This window comes from Labeo rohita, chromosome 11 (assembly GCF_022985175.1).
Source record: "Labeo rohita strain BAU-BD-2019 chromosome 11, IGBB_LRoh.1.0, whole genome shotgun sequence".
In the NCBI taxonomy this organism is placed as follows: Eukaryota; Metazoa; Chordata; class Actinopteri; order Cypriniformes; family Cyprinidae; genus Labeo; species Labeo rohita.
The window spans coordinates 15,676,107-15,697,104 of NC_066879.1; the positions used below are offsets into that span (position 1 = coordinate 15,676,107).

At 29.5% G+C, this 20,998-nt stretch overlaps 1 protein-coding gene across 2 annotated transcripts in view; it reads left to right on the top strand.

Moving 5' to 3' along the window:
* LOC127173449 (E3 ubiquitin-protein ligase TRIM62) overlaps positions 1 to 15,867 on the top strand; it is a 45,528-nt gene extending 29,661 nt beyond the window's left edge. The window contains exons 4-7 of one of the 2 annotated variants that reach the window (XM_051123357.1): positions 5,148 to 5,404; positions 5,528 to 5,572; positions 7,568 to 7,683; positions 14,368 to 15,867. In XM_051123357.1, the coding sequence (XP_050979314.1) occupies positions 5,148 to 5,404; positions 5,528 to 5,572; positions 7,568 to 7,683; positions 14,368 to 14,918 (969 nt within the window). In that variant the 3' untranslated portion in view covers positions 14,919 to 15,867. The remainder of the gene's footprint in view (positions 1 to 5,147; positions 5,405 to 5,527; positions 5,573 to 7,567; positions 7,684 to 14,367) is intronic. The other variant, XM_051123358.1, reaches the window with a different exon arrangement.
* The last annotated feature ends 5,131 nt before the right edge of the window (positions 15,868 to 20,998 follow it).

Genomic DNA, 20,998 nt, shown 5'->3' on the forward strand with positions numbered 1-20,998 from the left:
GGTTCATCTGAAGATTGTTTTAAGTTCATTTAATTTAGGTGGTGTTGTTTTCAAAAAAATTTTCAGCATCATTACTCCAGTCTTTAGTGTTACATGATCGTTTAGAAATCATTTTAATATGCTTATATCCTTCAGAAATCACTTTGAAATGCAATTTAAAGGATGCTTTAAATTGATCAGAAGTGATGATAAAGACATTTATGATGTTACAAAAGATTTCAGATAAATGCTGTTCTTCTGAACTTTCTATTCATTAAAGAAACCTGAAAAAATTGTCCTGTTTTCAACTTAGTAATAATAATAAAAAAACGTTTTTAACAGCAAATCAGAATATTAAAATGATTTCTGAAGGATTATGCGACTGGAGTAATAATAAATAAAAATTCAGCTTTGAAATCACAGGAATAAATTACATGTGAAAATATATTCAAACAGAAAACAGTTATTTTAAATATTAAAAATATTTCAAAATGTTACTGTTTTTGCTGTACTTTGGACCAAATTTAGGGTTGGTGAGCAGAAGAGACTTCTTAAAGAAAAAAAACATTAAAAATTTTACTGTTCAAAAGTGTGTATATATAGAAATTGTTTTCCTCCATTTCTACGTCATTTTAATCATCTTGTAGTTTCTTTTTTAGTTTTTCCTCCAGAAGAAATGAAAATGAACGCTGTGTACTCTTTTAATACAAATTGCTGTTTATATTCTGAGTGATTCATCAGTACATGTTATTCTAGAGAGAAAAAATGTTTGTCTTTGTAATCTTCCATCAAAATATAATAACTGGCTCCATGTCTGGAAGGACCAATGTCACCAAGCCCTCTTTTTTTCAACCTGTCCTCTCCGACTGGTCATATAGGCCTACCGTTGACAGTCCAATTCATTTCTAATGCACAAAAATCAGTTTATTTTTTTACAGCATTCATATTCCAGAGGTAAAATAGATTGCAGGCCACAATGAATATTACATACATTTTCGAAAAACAAATTCCTCTTAGTTTTTAAGTCGATTAAACTCTACTTGTATCTCAGTGGCTGCATTTTCTGCAAGCAGGCCGTGTTTTTGCTTTATTGATCTCCCAGATTGCATATTTATCCTAAAAGCTGATTAAACTTCAGTATCTTTCAGTTCTTTCCCAGGCTGTCCACTCAAAATGTAGATGTTCGCATTGACCAGCCAGTCGTATCCTGTCTGAATTTATTGATGCGGTGCTTTAAGATGCTTACGAAGAGCCAGACGCTTGACATTGACATTCAGAGCCATCAGTGCAAAATGCCTCCTGCAGCCCAGACTCTCCTGTAGAGATAAGACAACCGCCTCAAGAGAGCTGTCACAGCACAACCTTTTGAGAAGGGGATTTACTGAGTAAACTAACCGCAATAATAAAGCACCCTCATCGTTTTGAAATGACAATGAAGTGACTAATTCAGTGTTAGATTATACATCATGTAAAGTTACTTTATCATATGATTAGTGGTTCTAAGGCAACATCACTATTATTATATAAAGTTTGAAGTCTGTAAGATGTTTTGAAGGTTTTAGATGGCATTTATACTCAACAAGGCTGCATTTATTTGAGCAAAAATACAGTAAAAGCAGTAATATTGTGAAATATTATTCAAATTTAAAATGATGGAAGCTTGTTTCCACCACGATTCAAAAAAATAAAAAAGGTAATTGCGACTTATTTCACAATTCAGATGTTTTTCTGAGAAAAAAGTCCAAGTCTGAAATGTGGGAAAAGTTTTTATTTATTTATTTTTTTAAGAGTTTATACAAAAATTTTGAGGGGAAAAAAAATGTTGTTTTACACTGCCATTCAAAAGGCTTTTTGTTTTTTCTGCTCATTAGGACTGCGTTTATTTGATTCAAAATACAGAAAAAAACTGTAATATTATGAAATATTATTACAGTTTAAAATTGTGGTTTTCTATTTTAATATACTTTAAAATAGAATTTATTCCTTTGATGCAAAGCTGAATTTTTAGCATCATTACTACAGTCTTCAGTGTCACATCATCCTTCAGAAATCATTCTAATGTGCTAAATTTTTATACATGTTGGAACCTGTGGTACTTTTTTCAGGATTCTTTGAATAAAATGTTAAAAAGAGCAGCATTTATTAAAAATAGAAATCTTTTGTAACAATATACAATACTGTTCAAAGTTTGGGGTCAGTAATTTTTTCTCTCTTTCTTTATTTGAGAGAAATTAATACTTTCATTCGGCAAGAATGTGTTAAACTGATAAAAAGTGGTAGTAAAGATATATATTGTTAGAAAAGATTTCTATTTTGAATAAATGCTGTTCTTTCTATTAATGATGAAAGAATCCTGAAAAGGTTCCAAAAAATAAACTGTTGCCAGCATAGATAATTCTAATAATAAATCTGCATATTAGAATGAATTCTGAAGGATCATGTGACACTTAAGACTGGAGTAATGGCTGATGAAAATTCAGCTTTGCATCACAGGAATAAATTGTATTTTGAAATATATTAAAATATAAACCATTGTTTTTTATCTCAATAACATTTTGCAATATAAATGTTTTTTTCTGTATTTTTAATCAAATAAATGTAGCCTTTATGAGAATAAGACTACTGATCCCAAAGTTTTGAATGGTATGTACATTTTTGCAACTTTAAAATGTCTTTACTGTCACTTTGGATCAATGTATGCATTATTGCTATTAATTTCTTTCAAAAAACCTTACTAATGCCAAACGGTTGAATGTTAGTGTACATTAATAGTGTAATAGCTCAAGTAATAGCTCTAGTTCATGTTTGCTCGTTTTTAACTTGTTGCCACCTCCCCGCTAGCATGCTCTAGATTTAGCTCGGCGGCAGGCTTGCTGACAGACCCTCTCGTCTGAAGTGCCGATTTCAAATCTGAATGGAAGACCCCAAGGAAAGATGTGTCTGATTAGCAGATGTCGCAACGAGCAGGCTGCTGGGAGGCCGAGTCTCGCTAGGCTCATGGGAAGTGTTTACTGGCTTTAAATAGACCCCATCTGAGACGGAGCGACCCGTGGGGAGAACGGTTTCAAGAGACCAACACCACTTCAGAATCGCTAAGTCCCAATCATCCATCAGGCGACACCAGGTGGGCTGACTCAGCCGATGTAAATGACGCCAGAGACAGACGTGATCTTAATAGGATTTCATCTTCCTGGTGGCATGGAAATCACATTTCCCATTCGGAAAGACAGAAGTGGAACAAGTCCTTTATTTTATTTGTTAGCAGGAGTAATCTTGTAATCGGTGAGGTCTGTAGTTTTCTTCCAGCTAGGCGAAGAAAGGATTGAAAATGTAGAGCTTGTCTTGTTTGTATGGATAGCCATCAGTGGAACGGCTTCTGTCCTGCATCGAATCGACCTTGAGGTTTTATGTCTTTGATCTGTCGACTGTAACTGATGTTCTTTACACTTTAATGGAGATGATCGGCTTCCTCAAACATCTCGTTTTATCTCTCCTGAATTGTTTTCCTCCTTTTCGGTCAATGGCAAGGTTTGTTGACTAGTTTCACAATTCTCTTTTACGTTCCACATCGACCCCTGCTGCTTTTATCTCGATGCTCGTCTGCATGTGTAATCATGTCCTTCTCATGGAGGCTGTCCTACAATAACCCGAAAGATTGAGGGAAGAGCAACCTAATGCCATTTTCACTGACTGTTAGACCGTGTCCCTTGTCTCTAATGATGTAGGCTTGTTAGGCACTTTCCACTTGGTTGATAGTCCACTATGTTCCACTGAGACTCTACCAAAATAATGTTATAATAATAACTAAACGTATACATACAAAATATACGTTTTTATATGAATATGGAATGAATATAGAAAACTTAAATATAAGGTTTTTACTTTCCACTCTCATTGTCCACTTTGTCCCAAGACTGCAGAAGAAATAATAATAATAATAATAATTATAATAAACAGTTATTGTTATTATTAACATGTATTTTATATGTAATTTTTATTTGTTTTATATAAATATACAGCATTTATTTATTTTTTCTTTCCACTTTGATTGTCCCATTTTGAGACTAAATCAACTAAAAATAGTTGTTGTTATTATTATTAAAATCCATTTATTTTATATATAATATAAAGTTTTTAAATATAAGTTTTTGTTTGACTTTCCACTCTGATTGTCCACTTCATCCTGAGATGGCAGAAAATGTTTTTTATTATTAAAATGCATTTATATTATATATAATATTTCTTATATTTGTTTCATATAATTATATAAAAATAAATAATTTAATATCAATATAGAATATAGAGTTTTTTTTATTCTTAAATGTCCACTTCGTCCTAAAACTGCAAAAATAATAATAATAATAATAGGTTATTTATTGTTATTTATTTTATATGTAACATTTCATATATTTGTGAAATGTTATAAATATAAGAATAAATAATTTAATATGAATACAGAGACTTTAAGTATAAGTTTATTTTGTTTACTTTCAATTCTTGCTTGTCCACTTCATCCTAATCAAAATAGTTGATTATTATTATTATTATTATTATTACAAAATGCATTTATTTTATATATAATGTTTTATATTTATGACTGATATATGACTGAATATGAATATAGAAACCTTAAATAAGTGTTTTTTATTTTTCTGAACTTCGTCCTGAGACAGCAGATATTTATATTTGTTATATTTAAATATAAGAATAAATAATTTAATATGAATAGAGAGACCTTTAATAGGAATAAACAGACCTTTAATATATATATTTTTTTACTTTTCACTATGCATGTCCACTTTGTCCTGAAACAAAAAAATAAAATAATTAATAATAATAATAATAATAATAATAATAATTATTATTATTATTATTATTAGAAAATCATTTATTTTATATGTAATATTTATTGTATTTGTTTTATATAAATATAAAATAAATACATTTTAAATAAATAAAATAAATAATATTAATTTAAAGTAAAAAAAATATAAAAATATAGTACACTATATTTATGTTCATGTTATATTTGTATGTAGTCTTTGTCTAAAACAAACATGCTTGATTAAATTAGTGCATGCACAGTAGGTGGTGAAGGCTTGTTATTTGAAACTATATGTACTATTTTGAGTCTAGCTTAACAAAAGTCTTTCTTTTATCTACTTCAGTCATCAGCGAAGAGCCTTCGTGCCACAATCGGCGATGCATTCGAGCGACTACACCGCTTTCTGCGTGAACGGCAGAAGAGCATGCTGGAGGAGCTAGAGGCGGATACGGCACGCACACTCTCCGATATCGAACACAAGATCCAGCGCTACAGCCAGCAGCTCCGTGACGTCAAGGAAGGGATCCAGATCCTTCAGGAGCGACTCAGTGAGACCAGCCGTCACGAGTTCTTGGAAGGGATAGCCCTGACGTCAGACAGGTACTGAAGAGGGCATGTGACTCGAAGAGGAGTGGATGAGCGTGTGTTGAGGGTGTTTTGTGTGGTAGTTTGAGATTCTCTGGTCTAAAACGTTTTGTCTTTTTTCTTGTAACTGCTGGTCAGGGAGCAAGTGATTCGTGGAGGGTATTGCTGGTGGAAGCTACCAAGGCAAGTCAGGTTATTTGACTTATGTATGTGACTATTGCCCTTTGCCGTATGTCACAGGCGCCCGGTCAGACAAGAGATCACTGCAGAACAGACTAGGTTAAGGTTAGTTAGGAAGTAGAAAGGGTGAGATCACTGCATTTGTTTGATCACGAATATAGAAAAAAATGTAGTCTTGTAAAATATTATTGCAAATTAAAATAGTGGTTTTCCACTTCAATATTCTTTAAAATGTCATTTATTTCTGTGATGCAAAGCTGAATTTTCAGCATCATTACTCCAGTCTTCAGTGTCACATGATCCTTCAGAAATCATTCTAATATGCCGATTTGATACTCAGTTATCATCAATGTTAGAAACAGTTGTGCGGCTTAATATTTTTTTTGGAACCTGTGATCCTTTTTTTAGGATTCTTTGAAGAATAAAAAGTTTACAAGAACAGCATTTATTCAAAATAGCAATCTTTTCCATCACTTCTTATCAAGTGAACACATCCTAGCTGAATAAAAGTATATTTAAGAAAATGTTTTGACTTAACCTGAATGGTCGTGTGTTTTATTACAAAGGATTTCTGTTTTGAAGAAATACTGTTCTATTTAACTTTTTATATAAAATAAAATAAATAAAGGAAAATAACGTTTTCAACACTGATAATAAATCATCATATTAGATTGATATCCAAAGGATCATGTGACACTGAAATTGGCGTAATGACTGATGAAGACTCAGCTTTGATGACAGGAATAAATTTTATTTTAAAGTATATTAAAATAGAACACCATTATTTTAAATTGTAATAATATTTCACAATATTACTGTTCTTCTAAAAAAAAAAATTATCAAATGAATGCAGCCTTGATTACCGTAGGAGACTTATTTAAAAAACATTAAAAATCTTACTGATCCCAAACTTTTGAACGGCAGTGTACATTCTGTTCTATTGTATTCTATTCTATTCTATTCTATTCTCTATAAGCTTGCACAGGGGCGGACAGTTTCCCATAAATTTCTGTATATTTTTTTTCTGAATTTGCCTCTTTGCAACCCTTTTTTTTTTTTTTTTTTTTTTTTTTTTTTTTTTTTTACAAACATTTTAAACAGTGGCTGTCATAACTTGTTCAATGACAGATTTATTCTTATACATTAAATATTGAAGAACAGGTTAGGTAAAAATATGCAAGTAAAAAAAAAAATCATGAATGTGTAATATTTTAGCGAAATGCTCCCCTCTAAAGTTCATTGTTCTAGTTAACTATCGAGCTATCATCATTAAATGGCTTTTTTATGTAAATGTAACGTTATGTAACATTTACAGTCTGTTTTATTGACGTCTTTCTTACATGAGAGGTGATACATTTCGGTAAGCTGTACTATTTCTTCCAACAGTCATGTTTATTTTGTGCTATAACTAGTAGTAAAGAGGAATAATTAATCTGTTCACATTCTGCTTGAGCTGAAGTGTCCACAGCAATCTGTCACTCCACATAAAAGAGCATCAAAACAATGTTTGTTGTTTGATTTTCATAATAAAATTGACAGATTTTAACAGACAAGTCTTTGGTATCAAAAGTAACAGCACAAATCTTGTTGCACTTTATAGCTTCATATCTTAGCCTTATTAATCAGCATAAATATTCAGAGTTTAATCCTGCATTTTGAGAAAACTGCACCTCTGAATGGGTATGTAGCAGTCGTTTTATTTAGGAATGACGAAAGGAGAATGAGTTAGCCTTATGGGAAAGAAATAGCATGATTAATGTCAGGCTTGAACTAATGAAAGTGATCTGCAGCATTGCCCAGATTGACCTCACTCCCAACGGCGAATCTGAGCTGTTTGACTTTGCAGGGGCGGCACAGCTATGTAGAAAACACAGTACGACTTAAAAACGACTGTTTGGAAACAGGATCTAGCCTTTGAGGAGGAATCGGTTGCTTGGGGTTTGGTGGGTTGCCAATGTTGAATTTGAATAATGCAGTTGTTGTCCTCTGTCTCCGCAGAATAAAGGGAAAGATCCACGAAACCAACCTCACCTACGAAGACTTCCCGACGTCTAAATACATGGGGCCGCTACAGTATACCATCTGGAAGTCTCTTTTTCTGGATATATCGCCAGGTAATGCACAGTAGAGCAATAGAATTACATTTTTATAACTGGCTATGTGCCACTAAGAAAACAAGTGCAAATACAGTAACATGCATCCCTCCTCTTTGGAAAACTTTGATGTGGTATGTTTGTGTTTAGCAAATACTTCCCAGCATCTCAACATTATCATGTGCTTATATTCCACGTGTAAGCATTTAGAACAGTGACAGATCCATTTTGCGGCATTTGCCAAGGCAGGCGTTACTGTTTTGAGGTTCAGCCAAGCGCACGCTACAGGACTGAAGCTCGTTGCCCTTTTCTATTGAGCACAGACACTAATTTCAGTCTTGTTTGCTGTCATGTTGGAGCTCATTTTACATCATTCATTATACACTAGGCGGGTCAAGATTATGGTCGCTTGGTTTCATACAAGAATCTTGTAAATTTGCATAGAGCCATTAGCTTTTGTCTTGTAGTTTGCAGATGAGATGTTTAAACAAACCCAACACTATTTGTTCTGGCGACATGAAAAATACCTTAAATCATGTGGCTTATTAAGGGGTGGTGTGTTTATATGTGTTAGTTTAGTATTATTTATATTATTATAGTTTATATTTTGCTTATATTAAAATTATATTATGTATATTTATTTTATTTTAGCTTTTTTATTGTTGTCATTTGTAGTAGTTTTTCTTTTTCTTTTAATTTTTTTACTTTTTTTTTTAAAACGTTTAAGTTTTACGTTTTCTTTTTCCTTATAGCTCAGTTTTATTTTTTATTTCTTTCCAATTAGTATTTTAGTAACTTATTCAGTTATTTGCCAAGGCAGTATTTCTAATTTTCTAATAGTTTAATTTTTTTTTTCATATAATATTCCTGTTTTATTTTGTTTTTTAAATAAAATTATATATATTTTTTATAATTATATTTTTTTTATATATTTGTTATTACTTTATTTTACTTTTATTATTGTTGTTGTTCTTATTGTTGTTTTCATTTTATGGTAGTTTTTTTTTTCTTTTCGTTTCTTTTCTTTTATATTAACTTTTTGTTAGTTTTTTTTTTTTTTTTTTTTATATATATAAATGTTAATTTATTTTTTCTTGTGGTTCAGTTTTATTTTTTCTTTATTTCCAATTAATATTCAGTCAGTTATTTGCCAAGGCAACATTTCTAATAGTTTCTAATCATTTTATTTATGTTTTCATATAATATTCCTATTTAATTTAGATTTAAATGAAATAGTTAAAAACATTAAAATATATAAGTTGAATTTATTTTTCTTATAGTTCAGTTTTATTTTTTTTTTATTTCCAGTTAGTATTTCAGCAACTTGTTCAGTTATTTGCCAACGTTACATTTCTAATCGTTTCATTTAGTTTTTCATATAATATTCCTGTTTTATTTGGTTTTAAATAAAATTATTTATTTATTTATTTTTAATATAGTTACATTTTTTTTTTTTTAATATTTGTTTGTTTTATTTTAGTTTTGTTGTTGTTGTCATTTTTTGTAGTTTTTCTTTTTTCAAATATTTAAATATTTAAGTTGAATTTATTTTTCTTATACTTCGGTTTTATTTATTATATATTTCCATTTAGTATTTTAGTAACTTATTCAGTTATTCGCCAAGGCAACGTTTTTTTAAAACTGTTTCTAATTGTTTCATTTAGTTTTTTTAAAATATAATATTCCTGTTTTATTTAGTTTTAAATAAAATTATTCATTTATTTTTTTTATAATTATGTTTTTTATATATTTCTGTTTTTTTGTTTGTGTTGTTGTCATTATTTTTAGTAAGGTTTTTTTTTTGTTTGTTTGTTTTATTTTTTATTTATTTCCAGTTAGTATTTTAGTAACTTGTTCAGTAATTCAAGCAACATTGTATTCAAGCAACATTTCTAATCATTTCTATTCATTTAATTTAGTTTTTCATATGATATTCCTGTTTTATTTAATTTCAGCTATTTCTGATTTTTTTTGTTTGTTATAACAGTAATAACCCTGGATCAGATTGACTCTTTTTGCTCTGTGGCACAAAGACAGGGCAAAAAATAAATAAATAAAAAATCCCATTGACTTGCATTGCAAGAAGAACCTGAATGTTGCGACCAGTATATCATAACCTCCTAGAAACGGTCCGAAACACCATAGCAACCACTCAGGACACCTTAGCAACTGAATATCAGTGATTTGTGGCAATGAGTTTTAAACACTACTACATTTCGTTCAGAAAGAAATAGCATCTCTTTGAATAATCTGTTATTTGTGCTGTGCATCACTTGTACATTAATGTAATAATCATGTCCAAAGATCTAATACTAATCATTGTGTTTGTATTAGTGCGTCCAATTAGAGCCGATCTAATCAACACAAACACAACCTGTGTGTTTACAGCCCTGTGAATGAGATAATACACGTCTGATTGAGCTCTGCACGACTGGCCCATTTTAATGACTGTGGTGAGAAGCGCTGAAGGCCTCCTCCATCTGTATTCCCCCTTAGTAGCCACCTGAGGCAGAGCATTATTTAAAATACCACAGCAGGGAATATCTTGCGGTCTCAATCAATTCTCCAATTTACCAGCGTCCTTTACACCGACAGGAATAGGCAGGGGGCGACGCTCAGCCTGTCACATGAAACAAATCCAGTTCAAATCCTTGCTTCCACACTGCTGCACTCGCTGCCTCTTATTCTCCTCTGGCATGGTGTTTTTTTGAGTTTCTGTATAGACTTTTTCAGTAGACTTTCCTTTTCCTGGTCAACCTGAACTGAAATATTTTTGCCATTTTCGGAATCCACAGCCTGTTACTGAGCCTATAAATATTGAAAGTTTTATAAACAGTCCTAAAAAGTCCTATTAAATTATATTGTAATTTGGTAAAGGTAATGTATGTTCATTTTATTTTAAATTTTAGTTTTTTAAACATACATAATTTCTGTATTTATTTTTGTTATATTTATTTATTGTAAATAATATTAATATTTATTCATGTTTGTTGTTAATAATTATTTTATATTTAGTTTTATTTTTGTAAACTTATTCCTGTTTATATTTTTTTTATTCTTTACTTTTATATATTTATTTATTCATTTATGTATAATTTCCTCCTAACCTGAACAGCAATATTTTACCACTTTATGAATCCAAAGGGTGTTACTGAGCCTTTTGTTACTGAAATTATTATTCCTATTATTCAAGATGTATTGCAGTAATGCAGCTATGATTGTGAAGTAAATGCATTCCATAGGTATTAAGTCATATAAAGTTAGTTTTACTTATAGTTACTTACATATGTTTTATATATTTATGTATTCTTAATAAATAAAATAAATGTATTTGTTTAATTAATTATAATTTATTCTTTAATATATATAAAATAAATTATTTATTCTTAAAGTAAAATTATTTAATTATAATTTATTCACATATTTGTTTTATATATTTATTTATTCTTAATAAATTAAATACAATTATTTATTTAATTGATTATAATTTATTTTTTTAATTATATATAAATAAAATAAATTATTTATTCTTAATAAAATAAAAATATATTTTATTTTATTATAATTTATTTTAATAAATAAATGTTATTAAATTAAATATAAATAAATGTAATTATGAAGTATACACACACATCATTTATATATATATATATAATTTGTATAAATGTTTTCCTCTCAACAAATAATTATTTAATCTTGATACAATTTGTATAAATGTTTTCCTCTCAACAAATAATTATTTAATCTTGATACACAAATATAAATAAAACATTGTTTATATCGATGTATATATGTATATATATATAAATATAATATATGATATATACACACACACACACGCCTAGACAATTTTTATATATATACAATTTTATGATTTTTTTTTCCTCTGAACAAATAATAATTTATTCTTAATAAATAAATATAAATAAAATAAATTATTTATACTTAATAAATATTTGCATTTATTTATTATAATAATTAATATATAATACACACACACACAAACACACAATTTTTATATACAATTTTTAGAATTTTTTTTCCTCTCAACCTGGAAAAAAACATTTTTTTATTATTATATTTTCAGTTGTAAAAGTCATATAAAATTACATTATTGTTATTTGGTATATGTGTTTATTTATTTTTGTTTTGTTTATTTATTTGTACATTTTAATATTAGATTTAGATTTTATTGTATTTTTATATTTATTTATTTATTTGTAAATATTTATATATAATATAAATGCTGAACAGCAATATTTTTCGTCATTTTCTGAATCCAGGGCCTATTACGTCTGCTTGTTTTGTTTGCGTGACTCGGATAGAGAGAGAGGAAAAGCAGAGACAGATCGAAAGCAAGGCGACAGAGGTTAAATTATTTATAGGTTACCTGAAGCGCAAACTGCCAATGTCAAAGAGTGGAAATGTCGACATTCTATCCTCCGGACCGGCTTCTGGCTCTGCCGTTTGTGGCGGAGGTTTTAAATAACCAAGACAAAAATATTTTGCAAATTTCCCTCATCTTCTCTGGTCTCTGGCAGACATGCCCATTTATGGACCGCAGAAAAACAAGCCAGCGTTGTTTCACTATGAATGCTCACACGAACCCTAAAAATTCACTTGCGAAAACGTCTGGTGCTTGATAATTGATTGCTTCAGATACGCACTCTTTACCCATGATACTCTCAGTGTAATTTTCTCCCCATATTTCCTCATCATGTTTCTTAATTTTCACGTAATTCATCATAGCTCATCTTTCCAGAGTTATATCTTGGCATCTTGCATAAAATGTGTTGCAACTGCTTGGCTCGGGTCTCTTTTTCCGGTCCAAGCAGTGCATGAGTGTGTATGCAGCTTGTTTTCTTTCCAGGGTTTGCTCTTCTCTCAGTCCATTTCTTTGGCACACTTACTCACCACTGAACCCAAGGCAAGCTGGCACCATAATGGGCAGTGCAGACTGTCCTCTAAAGGCATTACCAGCCAGGCAGCGGTTGATGGATAGAGTATATTTATCCATCTTTGACAAAGTGCTCAATGCCTGGCAGCTGCGCTAAAACAATGGCCAGTGCTGCAAACCTAAGACACTCTTACTCTTATTCTGATGGATGCATCTTAATGCGTTTGAACACAAAGGATCGAATGCATTAAATTACCTGACCAATAATGAATTCGAGGGAGTGTGTTTGTGCGTTCCAGAGGAGTATTATTCCACCGGCTCAGGTAGTGATTGTGTCAGTGCTTTTGATTGACAAGAATGACCTCCCCAAACAACGTTTCCGGCTGCACATTTAGCCGTTTGACACTTTTCTTTTTGATAAGTGTAGAGGAAAGGAAGCAATGAAAAGGTGGAATGGGATACTTAAGTAAAAGCCCACAAACCTGAGTACATGCACTAACCACACTAGACCACAGCTATGACCTTTATGTCTTTTATGGAGATTCGCCTATGGATGCCCAAATGCAAACCAGACTTTCCCATATTTCTACAATTCTAAGAAAGCCTCTTTAGGAAACTCATCAGATCAATACATCAGACCAATAACAAAAGAGCAATCTGATATGTTAAGGAACAGTTAGTAACTTGATAATGATAATGGAATTATTGAAATTTTTATATTTATTTATTTACTTTTTATATATTTTAAAATAATATTAATTTATTAATACATTTTAATTTTTTATTAATGAATGTTTATATTTATTTAATTATTTTTATTTTTATTTAAATATATTTATTTTATGTATTTTATTTTTTTAATGTGTTTATTTTATTTTTTTTAATTCTTATTTTTTAAATTGGTAATTTATCCATCTTTTTATTTCATTTTCTTATTTTGTACATTTTTTTTATCTATCTATTTATTTGTTTGATTTTATTTAGATATTTTTATGCATATTTATTTAATGTCTTTATGTATGTTTATATTTTATTTACTTTGTATTGATCTTTTTTATATTTATGTATTTGTTTAATATTTATTGATATTTTTTAATTATTTTTTTCTTATTTTATATATATTATATTTTTTATTTACCCTTTATTTTTTATATATATATTTTTCTTTACAAATGTTTTTGCTTTAATTTAGATATTTATATATTTATTCATTTTATGTATGTTTATATTTTTCTTTTTTATTTATAGTTATTCATTATTTTTTACATTTTTATATATATTTAATGTCTTTTGTTTATTTTGTGTTTGTTTTTGTTTTTTATTAATTCTTATTTTTATTTATTTAATTTTAATAGTTATTTTAATTTTTGTATCTTTTTAATTTATTTGTTTTATATTTTTTCATTTAGATGTTTATTTTTATATATTTATTTATTGTATGTATTTATATATTTTTTTATTTATTCATTTAATTTTTATATTTATGATTTTTATTTTTTTTATTTTTATGTTTTTTTTAATTCTTATTTTTATGTATTCATTTACATTTTATATTTGATTATTTTTTCTTATTTTTATATATATTTATATTTATAATATTTACATATTTTTGTATTCTTTATATTTATTCTTTTAATTTTTTATGTTTATCTACATAAAAATAAAAAAAAGATAAGAAAAAAACTAAATGTATTTATTTAAATTTATTTTTATGTATGTTTACCTGCTGTAATATAGCAGGTGTTAAGCTTTTATTGGACTGATTTTACATGCACTGATTTTCATTTCCTCTATCCTTGTGTTCCCAGTGCCTGCCGCATTAACCATGGACCCCATCACTGCTCACCAGCGGCTTATATTGTCAGACGACTGCACCATCGTTGCGTACGGAAACCTGCACCCGCAGCCTCTCCAGGATTCTCCGCGCCGCTTCGACGTTGAAGTGTCAGTGCTAGGAGCCGAAGGCTTCTCCGCCGGCGTCCACTACTGGGAGGTGATGGTGTCCGAAAAAACCCAGTGGATGATCGGCGTGGCCAACGAGACGGTCAACCGCAAGGGCAGCATCCAGATCCAACCCAGTCGAGGCTTCTACTGCATCGTCATGCACGACGGCAACCAATACAGCGCTTGCACTGAACCCTGGACGCGGCTCAACGTAAAAAGCAAACTAGAGAAAGTGGGCGTCTACTTGGACTACCCCAAAGGTTTGCTGGTTTTCTACAACGCTGACGACATGTCCTGGCTCTACACTTACCGAGAGAAGTTTATAGCTAAACTTTACCCGTACTTCAGCCCCGGTCAAAGTCACGCCAATGGAAAAAACGTGCAGCCCTTGCGAATTAACACTGTGCGTTTATAGGAACCGAGTCAGCAGAAGTTTCGGGGATGAAAAAGAAGAAACTGAAACTAGGCTGTATAATAAAGTTTCTTTCCGCTTACCTTAGGGCGCCCGGCGGGTAGCCGACATGTTACTGAATAAAGTGATCTGACTGATGGATTGTGACGTAAGGCTCCTTGGACGCCTGGAGTTGGTAAATAAAATGGAGAGCCTTGCACTTTTCTGAGAGGTGCCTATGGGCGTTTTGTACATTTTATTCTTGCCGGTCATTTGTAATCTTGCCGTGGCCGGCCTGCTTGCCCAAGATTTCCCAGCTGCTTGTACACAATACCCCGACTTATGTCCCTTCAGCCCCTGCAGGGTCCAAATGCTCCTTTCATGACTCGAGTCTGGGAAAAAGAGCTTATCTGTTGTGCAGACACAAATAAGAAATGTGTTGCCTGTTTCGTTTCGTGCAATTGGCTTTGGCGTGTTTGTGGAGTGCGTCTACTTGACACCGAGGTGGTGCCGTACAAACTTCTCGCTATATTTTTTTTTTTTTCTGCATGAATGGTGAGTGGAATATTGTGTCCCTCAGCTCATGCTTATTTAGGACGGCGTATTTCTGAATGATCGTATACGTGTTTTTGGTCGAGATTCAGGGCTGCTGCTATTATGAAAAAGGGGCCGTGGCTTTGCGCATTTGTACATATCGCAAGACAGGTGATAGCTTTGGCTTTGCTATATTGGTGAAAAATGCGCCCTCCCGCGCCTTCCCTTTGCCTTTAGCTAGATTTCGCTTTTATTTATTCATCCTGTGCTTACTTTCTAGAACATTCCAGTGTTTAGGGTCCCGGGACATCTCATTAGGATGGTCCAAGTGTTAAAGAGGACGCTGGGTCATCTGATGAAAGACATTTCTGTTTCAAAGACTGCATCCGTTGTTTTTTAGAAAAGTGTTAAAATAGGGTTTTTTTTTTTGTTTTTTTTTAAATAATAAATCTAAATCAATTTCCCTTTGTAAATAAGGACCTGATCCAATTTCAGTGACTTCAATAACAAACTATATATGCCGTTCAAAAGTTTGGGATCAGTAAGAATTTTAATGTTGTTGTTTTGTTTTTTTTAAAGAATTAAAAGAAAAATACAGAAAAAACAGTAATATTGTGAAATATTATTACAGTTTAAAATAATAGTTTTCTATTTTAATATATTTTAAAATATAATTTATTCCTGTGATGTAAAGCTGAATTTTCTGCATCATTACTCCAGTCTTCAGTGTCACATGAACCTTCAAAAATCATTCAGATGTGCTGATTTATTACTTTTTACTTTAATTATCAATTTTAGAAACAGTTGTGCTGCTTAATTTTTTTTTTTTTTTTGGAACCTGTAATTTTTTTTTTTTTTTTTTTTTCAGGATTCTTTTATGAATAAAAGAACAGCATTTATTCAAAATCTTTTCTAAAAATATAAGTTTTTGCAGATCACTTTTTTTATCATCAATTTAACGCATCGTTGGTGAATAAAAGTATTAATTTCATTCAAAAAGTTCAAAGAATAAAAATGTACTGATCACAAACTTTTAAATGGTCATTTATATTGTTACAAAATATTTATATTTTAGTTAAATTCTGTTCATTTTAACTTTTTATTTATTAAAGAATCTTGAAGAAAGTATCACAGGTTCCAACATAATATGAAGCAGCATAACTTTGCAATATTGATAATAAAAGTAATAAATCAGCATATTAGAATGATTTCTGAAGGATCATGTGACACTAAAGATTGGAGTAATGATGCTGAAAAGCTTTGCATCACAGGAATAAATTACATTTTAAAAAATATTTATGTAGAAAACGGTTATCTTACACTGAAATAATATTTCAGAATATTTTTTTTTAGAATAGTTTTTTTTGTTTGTTTGTTTGTTTGTTTTTTTTTGATCAAATAAATCAAACGCAGTCTTGATAAGTATAAAAACTTCTTTTAAAAAAAACAAAAAATCTTACTGATCCCAAACATTTGAAAGACTAGGTAATACATATATATATATATATATATATATATATATATATAATTTTTACAATGCATAATGTAGTTTTAAATGGAAACACTACAGTCTCGGAATGCACTCGTCAATTTTCCTTAATTTCTTCGATGTGGCCACTATTTCAATTCCAGTGCTCGGTTGTATATTGTGAACCCTGACTTTTAATACTAGTGCTTTTTTCATGAATTCTTGGAAAAAACTTTACCTGGAATGACGGACTGGTTTGGAATCCATTCCATGTTTTCTTCTGTACTTGAACTTCTCCACCCTGTTTGGTTCTGATGTGCCTGTGTGTTCTGTCGTGTTTGGTGTTTAAGGGTAAAAGCGATGGACGTTTATGACGTGGACCTCAATGGGGTTGGTATCGCACAAGGTTGTTGCTTGTGTTTTGAAGCGGTCCGAAGATTATTATTATTATTACTGTTAGGTGATGGTGATGGGTTCTTTATAATATATAGTTATATACTGCTGAGGATTGATGTTGTTGGTGATGATGATGATGATGATGATGATGATGATGATGATGATGATTTGTGTGTTTGGGTGAGAGCTGCTTTACACCCATCATTGTCTAAATGCACTCTGATGAGCTCTTGAAGCAGGAGGTTCATGGAAAACAAATGTTTTAGTGTTCAATTAAAAGAAATGGTAAAAACCAGAAGCATTTCTGACTCTTCATTATTAGTCCAAACCTTGACAAGTGCCAAATGAGACGGACGCACAAATAAACCAATAAAAAAGGCACTAGCCAGAGATCCAGATTGTCTACTGAAAAAAATATTAACAACTGTTTAGGAAACAGTTCTTAAATTAACATGTTACGTTCAGGGGTTTAACTAGTTTTTTTTTTTTTTTTTTTTTTTTTTTTTTTTTATTATTATATTATCCAGAATTGTGGCCGTTGAACCACACAAACATAAATATGTCAAACATTGTTATTTTAGTATTATTCATATACTTTTATAATATTTATTTATATTTTTAATTTTGCATGATATTTTCCATTTTTTCAATTTCAGTTTTAGTAATTTTATGTGCTAGCCAGAGATCCAGATTGTCTACTGAAGAAAATATTAACATCGGTTTAGAAAACAGTTCTTAAATTAACGTTTTACCTTAGGGGTTACCTAGGGGTTTAACTAGTAGGAAACCAATTATTACTTTTTTTTAATAGTTCTCAGGAACTGTGCCGTTAAACCACACAAACATAAATATATGTCAATCATTGTTATTTTAGAATTATTCACGTGCTATTTTAATATTTATTTATATTTTGAATTTTGTATGTTGATATTTTCCATTTTCTATTTGAAGTAAGTTTATGTGCTTTTGCAATTTTATTGCTTTTTTATATCTACATTTTTTGTTTTTAATTTTAATTTTATTTTTTTTTTCAACTTTTACGTTTTTTAAGCTTTTTTTTTTTTTATTGTTTTCCAGAACTGTGGCCGTTAAACCAAACAAACATAAATGTGTCGAGCATTGTTATTTTAGTATTATTTATATACCTTTATAATATTTATTCATATTTAGAATTTTGCATGTTGATATTTTCCTTTTTAAGTAAATTTATGTTCTTTTGCATTTTTTTTTTTTTTTTTTTTTTTTTTTTTTTATATATTTACCTTTTAGGTTTTTTTTTTTTTTTTCCAACATTTAACTTTTTTTCTGTGCTTTTTGTCAATTTTTTTGTTTTCCAGAACTGTGGCTGTTAAACCAAACAATATTCATATTTTGAATTTTGTATGTTGATATTTTCCATTTTCTATTTTAATTCAAGTAACTGTGCTTTTGCATTTTTATTGGTTTTTTTTTATATTTACCTTTAGCTTTATTTATTTATTTATTTTTATTTTTTCAACATTTAACTTTTTTCTAAGTGTTTTTTTTTAATTATTCTCCAGAACTGTGGCCGTTAAACCAGACAAACATTAATAAGATGAGCATTGTTATTTTAGTAGTATTTATGTACTATTATAATATTTATTCATATTTTGAATTTTGTTTGTTGATATTTTCCATTTTCTATTTTAATCTAAGTAATTTAGTTATTTATATATATTATTATTATTATTATTATTATTATTATTATTATTATTGTATTTGTTCATATTTAGAATTGTGTATGTTGATTTTAATTATGTTTTAATTCAAGTAATTTTACGTGCTTTTGCATTTTATTTTTTTTTTTTTTATATATTTACCTTTAGCTTTATTTTGCATTTTTTTTCAGCATTTAACTTTTTTTTATTTTTTAATATAAATATTTATTATAGGTTTTATTATTAAAAATTACTGTTATAAATGTGTTATATATTTTATATTTATTATATAATGTTTTTTATTTTTTCTAAATGTTCTAACAAATATGTCAAGCACTGTTATTTTAGTATTATATATGTTGAATGTTGATATTTTCCATCTTCTATTTTAAGTGATTTTATGTGCTTTTGCATTTTTGGTGTTTTTTAATACATTTTTTTTTATTTAAATGTTAATTTTTTTTTTTTTTTTTTTTTTTTTTTTGGATTTAACGAAAGGCTTTTTATAATATATTTGTTTTGTTTTACATATTTATTTTTAATAAGTTAATTAAATAATTTTATTTTAGCCAACAATAACAGCACTGATGTTGAGCAAAATTGTTGATTTGGCATCACTATTTGGACCCTGTTCTAGTGTGGTCAGTATTTGAAATTTTTTGCATTATGACTGTTGCAATATTGAGATTCCTCCCAAAAATATCATCTTTAACAATTTCCAACTCCTTTATTCCTTCTACATGCTCTTCTGTTTTCCAAACAGCTGTTTATGACGCATCACAAGACAATGCGATCGACTGACAAATCGCTTTTGCCATCTCCAAACAATGTATCGCGATTTGGCACTTACTCCTCCAGACTGCAGAAAAATGTCTTGTGTGAGTAGACGAATTGATTTTCCTTGCATTTTTAATGAAATCATTGCATCAACCTGTGTTCAACAAGAGCCAGTGAGACTCTGGAGACTTAGGACATGGTTTATGGATTGTACATTGCACAAGTGTTTTGTTATTAAATGAAAGCTACTTTTACACAATCACTGGATTCCAAGCAAAGGAGGCGAAGAAACGCATTCTCAAGTCATGTGTAATTGTGTAAGTATCCCTCGGGACGAGTGTCCTGTCAAACCTATAGACTTTCTGTACAATGAAAAGTTGCTGTCATACCCATATAACTAGGTGTGGGTGGTGTGAGGTTTCAGCTCGGAGAGAAGCTTTAAAATGAGACAAAAGACTGAAAGAATGCCGTCATAATGTCTTAAAGACGCCTCGCCATCATTATAATGAAATGCTCACTTTCTCACACCTATAAATGCGAGGATGCTTCCGCTTCAAGGAATGCATTACACTTTGTGGATGTGTCTGTGTACCCATAATGAATTATCCATCCTATTGAAACTACAGTTTTTTTACAAGTCAAACTGTTATTGCTAACTAGTGCTATTTTAGCATAATTAAGATACTATTATATTGTGTTCTTGTATTTAATGTTAAGGTTTTTAAGGTTAAGGTTAAGGTTTTTTTTAATGTTAACACTATTTATTTATTTATTTATAAATAAATATTTATAAATATAAATAAAATAAAATGCCAAAACTTGGCAAGTTTCTGAAATAAAATATATACTTTATATATATATATATATATATATATATATATATATATATATATATATATATATATATTTATATATATATATATATATTTATTTATTTATTTATTTATTTATTTTTTAAATAATTTTAGACATAATAGTAATTATGTAACTTATTTTTGTAATTTAATATTTTATTTTATAGTTTTGGTTTTCGTTTCAGTTAACCATATTCCTAACCAGTGTTGTTACTGATAACTAAAACTATTAAAAATACATTTCATTAATAACAAAATAAAATTAATATAATATTAAATGAAAACTAAAAAAAAAAAAAAAGTAAAAGTTTTTTTGGCAGCTACCTGAAAGAAAATGTAAAAATAAAATTATTATTAATAAATAATAATAATAATAATAATAATTATAAATTATTT